We start from the raw sequence: 10,686 nt of genomic DNA, 5'->3' as shown, positions 1-10,686 counted from the left end.
TTTTGATATGCTAAGGCTCCCAAAGACCCACTTGATAATTAAACATTTTAATTTTGTGTCAAATTGTCATACATTCAGGGCTAAACACAGGGACAAAAGCGATTTCACTTCCACCCATGCCACAAATGTCACCATTGAAGACATGTTTTTTTTTATATACCAGATTTGGCACAGGTCAATGACCATGAAATAGGCTAATACTCCATATGGCTCATAGTATGGATGGAGTATTCATTAGTATTCATTAGAGTCCTTCATATGGTTGGCCTCTAATGGCATATGTGCAGATGTGTGCCAGCAGTGTTACCCAGAAGGAAATTAATCACACAGGCTGAGTGTTCAAGATAAGCAGCAATCTACCTGCACTCCTAGAGAAAAGAGCAGAACTCTGAATTCTTAAAATGACGAAGTGTTAAAGGTGTCCACTAGATGGCGGTAGATACTTAAAAAAGTCCTTGATTATAATGTTCTGTGAAAAGATACAAGCATAATTTATGCTTGTATTCAGAACTAGTTTCATCATATTGTTGTCACCTCAGAAATATGCTGGTATTTGGAGTAACTTATTGTGCTGGAGGTCCATACATCATGTATATAATTTTCCACATTTATGCCATTTTGTAATTGATAAAAATTAAATCTAGAGCTGTCTGAAGGTGAAAATATCTTCATTACTGAAATTGTCTCATGTCATTCCAAATTCCAAAGGATAGTCTTGACTTGACCAACACTGCACAAGGCTAAGCAGTCTAGGTATATCATTCAAGCAAAATGAGATGAGTGAGTGTGTTACATTTAAGATACCAATGTAAGACATGACAGTAGCACCAGATAAAATGAATGACAGCTCAATTTCTTCCTTACTTTTATTGTAAAAAGTGGTCATTTGTAACAGTCGTAAACCATTCCTCTAAAAAATAATTGTTTGTGGGAAAATATTTGAGGAAAGAGCTCATAAATCACCTTCTTAGTTTCTAGTGCAGCACAGTGATATCACTAACTCAAACAATGCAGACCCTATAATGCTGGGAAAGATTTTCATTGTGTGTGAAAATACAGATAAAAAAAAAAAAGATACAGTATACAATTTGATGGTGGTAAAATGTAACAACAATTTGTTCCAATGTAGTGGAAACTACAGTATTTGTATATCATGGCTCCACAGAAAGTATGCTATGTACAGTAAATGATAGTGTCACATGATTTCTCCTCTGTAGTTTCAAGTAACGACGAATGTCAGGTCAAATGAAATCAGTATTCTGGGAGTTTATACTTAATGTAAGTATTCTTCTACAATGTGAAACACAATTACTAGTGCAATATGTCACACAGTGAGAGCAAAAACTTCTCCAATGGAAAGTTGGTGGTTTTGCAGACTTTGCTCAATCAAACAATGGACAAAATATACAAGAACATTATCTTGAGTTGTGCATTGTGAAGTTCTCTTTTTTACAGCAGTAATTTAAGGGAATGTACTAATTGGATATTAAATATACAATACATTTTACTTCTCTCTCCTTACATTTATCGGGAAATGCACACACACGCGCGTGTGCGCGCACACACACACACACACACACACACACACACACACACACACACACACACACACACACACACACACACACACACACACACACACACACACACACACACATATACACATACACATACACATACACACACGAGCGCAATCGAGAAGCGCAAACATTTAACTTAGTAATATAAAAGCATGGTTATAATTCGTCTCTCATCTTATCTCCCTTAGGCCTGACCATCCTGCCAAGGAAGAGGATTGTGTTAGTCTTCTGGTCCTTCACTAGAAAAATGAATGGGTGGTCAGCATAGAAGAGCTTGGCGTCTTTCAGCTTATCTGTGCCAAAGACACTGATGTCAATGGGGTTTCCCTCAGTGCCCCATTCCATGGCAGAGGCATGGAACACATTAGACAGGTACAGGTCTTTCTTCCCAGAGATGTTGGAGAAGTCAGCCTTGGTTTTGTCCACTGCCTCTGTCAAACCCAACTCCCCAAAATGTTTCTACACAGAGGGAGACAAGAGAAGGTCCAGTTATGAGGGTCAGGAGGTTCACTATAAGCTCACAAGGCATTGCATTGCAAAAACATCAAAAACTAATATATGACATGCCAAAAATAGGGACGCGTGGCTTAATGTTGTTGACATAGAAATAAAAGTTGTTAAAGGAGAATTCCGGTCATTTTAAGTGTTATGTTTGATGTGTGTGAAATCACTTACCAACGTAGAAATGAAAATCGCGTTACTCCACTGATCCCCCTATCGACCCCCACCGTTGTCATTATAGGAGGATATAGGATAGCCCAAATTCGCCTATTTTAACCAATGCAAAGTCTGTTTTTTTGCTTCTAGTACTCATTGTTGAGTCCCATGATAATGTAACAGGCGCTAAAACTCCCGACAAGCTAACGGCTAATAACAAACGAGCTAATGCTGGGGCTGCTTATCTCTCTGCATGGCAGCCCCAGGTTGCCAGGTCGGGAGAGAAACCAGCAACCAGCATTAGCTCGTTCTGTTATTAGCCGTTAGCTTGTCGGGAGTTTTAGCGCCTGTTACATTATCATGGGACTCAACAATGAGTACTAGAAGCAAAAAAACAGACTTTGCATTGGTTAAAATAGGCGAATTTGGGCTATCCTATATCCTCCTATAATGACAACGGTGGGGGTCGATAGGGGGATCAGTGGAGTAACGCGATTTTCATTTCTACGTTGGTAAGTGATTTGACACACATCAAACATAACACTTAAAATGACCGGAATTCTCCTTTAATAGTCTGTAAATTGTTTTTAACCATGGTCCCTTGGTCGCTTACCTGCAGATTGTGGCTCACTTCCATGCTGACTTTGGGCAGGGACACGGCTACAGCGGTCTGTTCCAGCTTGCCCATCCAGGCGTCCAGTTGCTCCTTGGTTAGCAACTTCTCCAGCCTCTCTAGAGGCTCCACACCGGTGGACATGATCAACACTGCACTGGACTTCTTATGGGCCAGAGGCATACTCAACACTGTCAGCTTATTGGCTTTATCCTCATAGAAGCCATAGAGTCCTGTGATGAACAGAGTGAATGTTGTTCAAAACTAAGCATGATATCAGTATTGAGACTAATTGTGTAACTAAGCCCTCTGTCAACCTATAGAAGTGTAATTTCAAACTAAAAACTTCTTGTAATTCTCACCCTTTTCAAGGCTTTCACTACAATGTCACATCACTTTGGTACCTAATAAAGCCTCAAGCCTGGCACAGAGATTGAATCAGAAAGGCCTTTACCTGTACGGTGCATCATTTGTACCGACACAGTGTAGCCACGGGATACCAAGAAGCCACGGTTGTCAACCATCTGATGATGGAACTGCTCATCCCAGTGGGCTGCATACATAGAGATGACATAGATTAAAGGTGCAGTAAGTTATTTTCTTTTGTTAAAATAAGTGTTAAATAGCTCTATACTGATAGTAATCATTGCCATAGAGTGTTTGTTCACTAACGGGGGTCTCCCCATCTCTGCAGCGTTTTAGTAAAAAGAAAATAGACTTTCAGGTCGAGATACAGATTTTATCCAATCAGGATAAGGACATTTGACTGCATGGATACAGCCAGGATAAACAAGTGAAGTTGGAAGTGATAACATGAAATGGAACATTTGAAGCAATTGAAACTGATAAATGGGTATCTCTTCTGATTGCTGAATTTGGCAACCCACCTGAAAAATTATTTTATGTTTGTTCAAAAGCTGGAGAGACTGGGAGAACCCTCATAGCAATGATTAGCTACTATCAGAATATAGCTTTTTTTACTTTTAGTTTAAACTTTTAACCAACAAATATCACTAACCCTAAGGAGATAATGAAAAGGTCATGGTTATTAGTTAAAAAAATGGACTCACGTTTGAAGAACATTGCATTAATGATCATGGCTCCATCCGTTTTTTCCACATCCTTTGTTATTTCAGGCAGTTTGCCATCTGTGGACTTGGCTGCCCACTGGTTGATGGACTTTACAGCACTTTTCTTGTCTTTGAAGTTAATCTTGAATTGGTCACATTTGTAGTGCTTCTTGCTGCTCTTGATAAAATCATTTTGAAAGGTGATAGAGCTGGGCCCGTACAGGCGGTTGTTTATCTTCCAGGTGACATTGCGGGTCTTGGGATCGCTCACCTCAGTCAGAAGTTCGGCCAAGCCAGAGTGCAGCTGCTCATCTTTAACTTTATCAGCGTTCAGCAGGGTTTTTACCTGGGAGGCAGTGGAGGCCTTGCCCCCAAGAGCCACCAGACCCAGGGAGGAGGCGACCACCACAGGAGAAATGAGGATGTTCTCCAGGCCCTTGTCCTTAGCCATGTTCTTGTACAGACTAAAAGCCAGGTTTGCACTGTTGTCAGCCAGGATGGTGGCGTGGTTACTGAGGACTTTGTCTTTTGAGGCAGCGGTGGCAGCAGAGGCTCCTGTGGCCAGTAGCACCAGTGCCACTAGATTTGTGACCCACATAATTAGCACAGAAATGGATGAAAACCTATGAAGAGATACAGAGATAATCATCACTTACAAACAATATTATTAATTTCTGATTCTACTTTCCCAAATCAATTCAAGCACCTCAGCCACCATGACTTATCCCAGATGAGGATAGCCATGATTTTTACTCTGCAGTTTAGATGATAGACTGAGAGCAGGGTTAGCAATGACAATCAAGGACTCCTGCCACGTAGGCAGCTACAGGATGCAACATTGGAGCCAAAAACATTGGCCAACTGAGCGTGTGTGTCATTCTTTTGGCAATACTGGAGTTATAACTAAAGAATGAAGAATGAACACTTGCTTAGTGCATAATACAACCTAAACCTGGGACCTTGCTGTAAAGAAATTACTAGGTGCATTCTTTGTCCTACTCAGAGCGTGTAGCAACAGGTCCACTAAAAGGTCACTGTCTGAGCAAAAGATGGTATCTGACCTCAACATGCTTCAAATCAGTGTCTTTTGAAGGATATATCCAGAAATATTTTAACCTTACTGCTGACCAGCAATTTCACATGATTTTTATATAGATAGCATATAGTATGTTAAGTATTACTGTGAACATTATTATTATTTCAAACAATTCTAGTAAAAAAAAAGTCCATGTCCTTATAAGGTAAAACTGCATGACTAACTGTCATGTATGAAGTGAAGTTCATTCATCTCATTGGACATGGGACTGGCGAACCAGAATTGACACCGTGCAAATGGTTAACAATCATTCTTTGTCAAAGTTTTGTGTAACATTTATTCCATGGATAAGCATGGCAGGAAAACATATTTTATAGTGCATTGTGAATGCATTTCAACTTGTTTTAGCTTCATTGTCAAGGAGTGTATCCCATCATAATAAAACTAAATTAAGTAAAATGTTGCAAAAGCGAGCTATTAATGGGAGGGTCCTTTATAGATATAATAGCTACTGTACAAAATGGCAGTCTTAGCAATGGTTTCACATGTCATTTTACCCATCTATGGGGAAACCATGTTGCTCTTAATGTCTCAATTCTCATGTCCTGTATTTCCAATTATGTACAATAGATGTTTGCAAAATGTTCAAGTTTTCACGAAGTACTTAAGAAACCACACTGCTCAAAAACTACTACTGCTCAAAAACTACTGCCTCTGTATGCAGAGGCAGATTCCATGGACCAGAAACTTTCCACCATTAACACAGCACCGTGCCCCACTCTTTTTTTAACTTACCGTATTAGGCTTTTCCAGTCATTTATCCTAAGCCGTCCTCACCCGTTATCTGATAGATGAATAGATCATTCAACAAGTCTACACACTCTAGTCTACAGCATAAATAAAGTCGATTTTTGTTGCAGCAGGAGAGTGTTTGTGTGAGCTGCAGAGATTTCTATGCACATTGGGCTGACTGGGCCCACCCTAAGCCCCTAGGCCCACCCATGGTATCCAGTTACCGGAGCTATGAAAGAAGAATTCCCTCCTCCAGGTCCTAAAGCCTGGGAGACTTATTAAGAGACACTGGTATTTGACCATAGAGACACAAAACTATAGGCTCTTACGGGTGCATTCTCAAATGACACCACATTTTAAGGTAGAAGTTCATTATGACTACCATAGTAAGTGTACCCAGAGACTATACCACAATCATCCTGGATATTGGCAGAGATCATTTTACATGTATTTTTCCTTCACCTAAACTTCCAAATGTTTCCATAAGATGTGTTAAATAATGGTGTTTGTTGTTTTACAGCTTTTATTGTCCATTTCCTCCCCTCCCCCACCCTGCCACGTCTGCAGCTCTGCCTATCTGAGCTGGTATGTGTCTGTTGGTGATCCTATTCAGGGGCCCAGCAGCACTGTGACGTTTATTATGTGACTTCACATTATCCATAGTGATTTGGTTAAAACTAAAGTACACTAGCGTTAAGGTTACTGGCCCAACATTTAAAACAAACTACTCTAATAGAAGTTGTCTGTTGTTTACAGACTAACTTTGTTGCCACTAACAGCCTACCTGTTAGTGGCAACAAAGTTAGTCTGTAAACAATGCTCACTAAGCATGCCACAGAGATACACAGCATCCAGAGTTAATGTATGACCTCAGTTACTAAATTAGGTCACATATTATGCTAGATGTAACCCTGAAGTCGTTAGAATGTAAACTCAAGGAGACAGCAACATGCTCCATTGAAAGACACAAACTGTAATAGCAAATATGAAATGACTAATATGCATTATTAATATGTTATTTCCTCATCCACTCCAAGCCCATACTATTGTAACGCATTGCCTAAAAGCCTGTCTTTCTTTTTGCAATGGACTTGACAGTGTTTTTCTTTCTAGTGTGTATTGAATTCTCATCATAAAAACATTGGACTGTTACCAGGGATAAAATTAGCATTCTGATTGATTGGGTTTAGCGACCCTCTCTTCTAAACAGTAAGTATTGTATACATTCCATGTGAGACTGTTTTACATTTCATTGAATCACGCCTTCTTGAACCATGGAACAAGCCTGTCTTTGAGTAGCCTGAGGGTAAAGAAGGTGTTCTCCTTTTGCAAGGAGATAATTGGTCCCAAAGCATTTGTCCTTGAGGGTAGGGTTTGAAAAGGTTAAATACTGCTTAAAAGACAGGTCATGTGATGGGATGGAGGAGGAGAGCAGAAAGAGGACACAGCTGGGAGGCAGAAGCCTTGCTAGGCTAAGATGCTACCTGCTTGACTTGCTTCACAATCTTCTAATACATTTTAAACTATTCATCACCTTCCTGCATGGACAGAATGTTTTTTTCCATGACACAAACTCTATGTTTAGGAATTTAGCAGATGCTCTTACGCAGAGTATCAAATGGCATGGTAAATAGAAAACAATTACGTGCTACAAAGTAACTATAGCAGGTAAACATCAAACCATCTGTCTAAACATGCTATCTAAATAACATAGGGGGTGGGTTGATTTACAAGATAATAGGTCCAGGGCCCCCTAGCTGTGAGTCTTAATCCGTCCCTGACATCAGCACTACAGTATTGTCAGTTCACACCAATATGTATTTCTATTTTAATCCAGATAGTGGTTGTTTAAATAAAATTACATAGCACAATAATATCTGTCCAAATAACTTTGACCTAAATTCATCATGTATTTGATGCCATAGAAGTCATATAGGTCCTTCACTGGACATTGTCTTCAGTATAAAACGGCTGCATATGAAACTGGAAGTTCAAGATACGTTTTCCCATGGTTCCTCCTTGCCTTTTCTGCAAGGTCATGTGTATCCATCCACCCCCGCTTACATCACTGCTCTACATTCTGAATTAGAAGCGAACAGGCAGTGGAGCAGCAGGAAGTTAGTATCGGATGCATGTCCTGTCAACACTGTTACCATTATTTCTACAGCTCTTTATTGTGCAGATGTCGTTGTTGTGCAGCTGCAAATTAGATTATGTGTACTTCACACACACACACACACACACACACACACACACACACACACACACACACACACACACACACACACACACACACACAAAGGATAGGCAATGTTGTCTTCTTTAGATGACCTTTGTATTTAATTTGATTTGTCTTTAACTGGTCCTAAACAAATTGAATGATAGTTTGCTTGCTGTTAATTTTGCTAATAAAGCAGATTCTCAATAAAACAAGGACATTAATACAAATGTTACATTTCATTGATCTATTGTTGTGATAGTGTTGTATTAATATAAAAGTATGTACATTTTCAAGCGTGACATTCAAGGTTGGGTGTGTCCATAAGTGATCTAATCCATTTCAAAGTTCTCTGACATAATGATGGCTCATATTGAATGAGTGAGAGTGGTAAAAGTGAGCTAGAACAAGCAATGGCACCACCCAGTGGGTGAAATATAGAAATATGGAATCTTAGGTAAGCAATAGATTAGAAGGAGTAATCTGTGACCCTTGAGGATGAACATGAGCAATGCTGTGGAAAACATGGAATCCTTAAAAGAACTTAGAACCAGAATGCAACATAAAGAATTTATGAGATGAACTCGTTCATTATTTAATCGGCCAATGGTGGCGGAGAGAGGCAAGAGACAGTCAGACAGACGAGCCAAGAAGTGCAGGGCAGGACTGAAACTCATGACCCTGTCTTGTTTTTCACACATTGGGCCTCATTCACAAAATGTGTGTACGAACACATTTGATACTAAAGTGCTATAAGTGTTCTTTCCATGAGGATAATTATCTGATTCATCATTCTTCTTGGCTGAAATTGTTTGTTGGCACACACAAAAATTAGATGTGCTCAGTTCATGTTTATAGCAGACACTCAATCCAAAATGACATACAGTACTATGCATTATTTGAGTGCTGTTCAATCTGAGTTGAACTCACAACCTTGATATTGTGACCAGTCCACAGCACATTTTTGTCAGAATCTGAACTGACATCCCAAGTTGACATGGGCAAGCAAATGGAAATGGAAAAATAGGCTGATTTTAAACCACATTCACCATCGGATAGGATGGCACAGCAGCAGATCATTGGAAAGCTTGTCAATACACAAAGTCTAGAGAGACTAATGATACAACACAGAGCTTGTGGTGTATTGTTTGTGGTAGTGTATTTGCAAATTCACTCTGAAAATCTGCTCTGATTTCACAACGCTCTTGTCTTGTATCAACATCAATGTATACTTTGATATCAGGTAAACGTCAGGCCTCTCATTAACTAATCACTCAAGAACAGATTCCGAGCTCTGCAACTTGCCGATGGGTTCCCAGATTGCTCATTAACTAATGTAGATGCATGTTGAATAATTCTGTCTAGAGTACCAAACAACGCGCAACCATTGCATTGTTCTTGCCAATGTTCAACAGTCAGTTTTTCAGTCAGAGCAAATTTCTGAAAGACCAGAGAGTATACTGGATGTGCTCAGGCCCTGATGACCGATCAGAGCGTGGCACTTCAGGGGCCATTCAGATTTCAGCTGGGGCCAATGTGTCTGTGGTTCCCCCTGGATCCGCCACTGCTGGCTATAGGCATCTCAGCCTGGCGGAGATATGTACTCAGAGGACTGGCCTGTTCTAGTATTATTAATGTCACTATAATTACAAGAATTTTCACACACACACACACACACACACACACACACACACACACACACACACACACACACACACACACACACACACACACACACACACACACACACACCAACACACCAACACACACACACACACACACACACACACACACACACACACACACACACACACACACACACACACACACACACACACACACACACACACACACACACACACACAAATGAGCAGTGTCGAAGAATATAGGTCAAACCGGTTCAAACTCTTTGGTCTGGCTCGGTGTAAGCAGCAGCACAACCTCTAGGGGCCGCTAGCGGGCTTTAAGACTGTATTACTTTATTGCAGTGCTCAGCTCACTGTAAATCTGTGGTTCTCAAGATTACAGTACAATTATGGATTACAGTTTTATGAAATGAAAATAGCCATAGATAGCCTGTGACGTGTTGCTGTGACTGTGGGATGTACGTAATAGTTGTTGTTTTCAATATCAACAAAAAAGAAAAAACATTTGGAATATTTTCCAAACATTTTAACAACATAAATCTTGTAGTGGGGGACCCTGCCACCCTCACACAAACTATTTTCAGAAGGGGGTCCGCAGCCAAATACACATTCATTTGGGGTTCCATGACAGGGCATGAAAAGGTTTGACAACCTCTGCTGTAAATCACTAACAAATAAAAACAGTGGGCTACAAGGTGCTCACAGTGGTGGAAGAAGCACTCACTTTTTGTACTTAAGTATACCACTATACCACAATGTAAGCATTCTCTATTACAAATAAACGTCTGGTATTCAAAATGTACTTGAGTAAAAGTATAAAAGTATTGGCATCAAAATATAAAGTACCAAAAGTAAAAGTACTCATTATGCAGAATGTCCCATTTCACAGGTTTCAAGCGTATGAAATGTATACAAATCTTTTGAAAATAGCAGATCTACAAGAGCTGAAGTGGTTAATGTATGTTTTGTAATAGGCCTAATAATCAAAATCTATAAAGTAACTATACTGAAGTTGTCAAATAATGGAAGTGGAGTAAAAAGTACAATATTTGCCTCTGACTCTGAGATGCAGTG

General features: G+C 39.9%; 1 protein-coding gene across 1 annotated transcript; it reads right to left on the bottom strand.

The window, feature by feature from the left end:
• Nucleotides 1-1,440: 1,440 nt before the first annotated feature.
• On the bottom strand, nucleotides 1,441-5,930 carry serpinh1a (serpin peptidase inhibitor, clade H (heat shock protein 47), member 1a). The gene is made up of 5 exons (XM_084075173.1): nucleotides 5,752-5,930; nucleotides 3,921-4,543; nucleotides 3,305-3,403; nucleotides 2,851-3,083; nucleotides 1,441-2,039 (listed from the first exon to the last, which is right to left on the bottom strand). The coding sequence occupies exons 2-5, from the start codon at nucleotides 4,516-4,518 to the stop codon at nucleotides 1,737-1,739; spliced, it is 1,233 nt and encodes a 410-aa protein (XP_083931299.1). The 5' UTR covers nucleotides 4,519-4,543; nucleotides 5,752-5,930; the 3' UTR covers nucleotides 1,441-1,736.
• Nucleotides 5,931-10,686: the final 4,756 nt, after the last annotated feature.

The sequence above is a fragment of the Gymnoscopelus microlampas genome, assembly GCF_963454915.1.
Source record: "Gymnoscopelus microlampas genome assembly, chromosome: 12".
Lineage (NCBI taxonomy): Eukaryota > Metazoa > Chordata > Actinopteri > Myctophiformes > Myctophidae > Gymnoscopelus > Gymnoscopelus microlampas.
The sequence above is the reverse complement of the archived record's forward strand: the minus strand, read 5'-3'. Positions and strand labels throughout refer to the sequence as shown.

Excerpts from the sequence above, each read along its gene's own strand:
- serpinh1a (XM_084075173.1), bottom strand. The coding sequence starts at position 4,518 with ATGTGGGTCACAAATCTAGTGGCACTGGTGCTACTGGCCACAGGAGCC. Across the intron at positions 3,404-3,920 it reads TAATGCAATGTTCTTCAAAC|CCCACTGGGATGAGCAGTTC; the intron begins GTGAGTCCATTT and ends CTATGTATGCAG. Across the intron at positions 3,084-3,304 it reads ACAAATGATGCACCGTACAG|GACTCTATGGCTTCTATGAG; the intron begins GTAAAGGCCTTT and ends TGTTCATCACAG.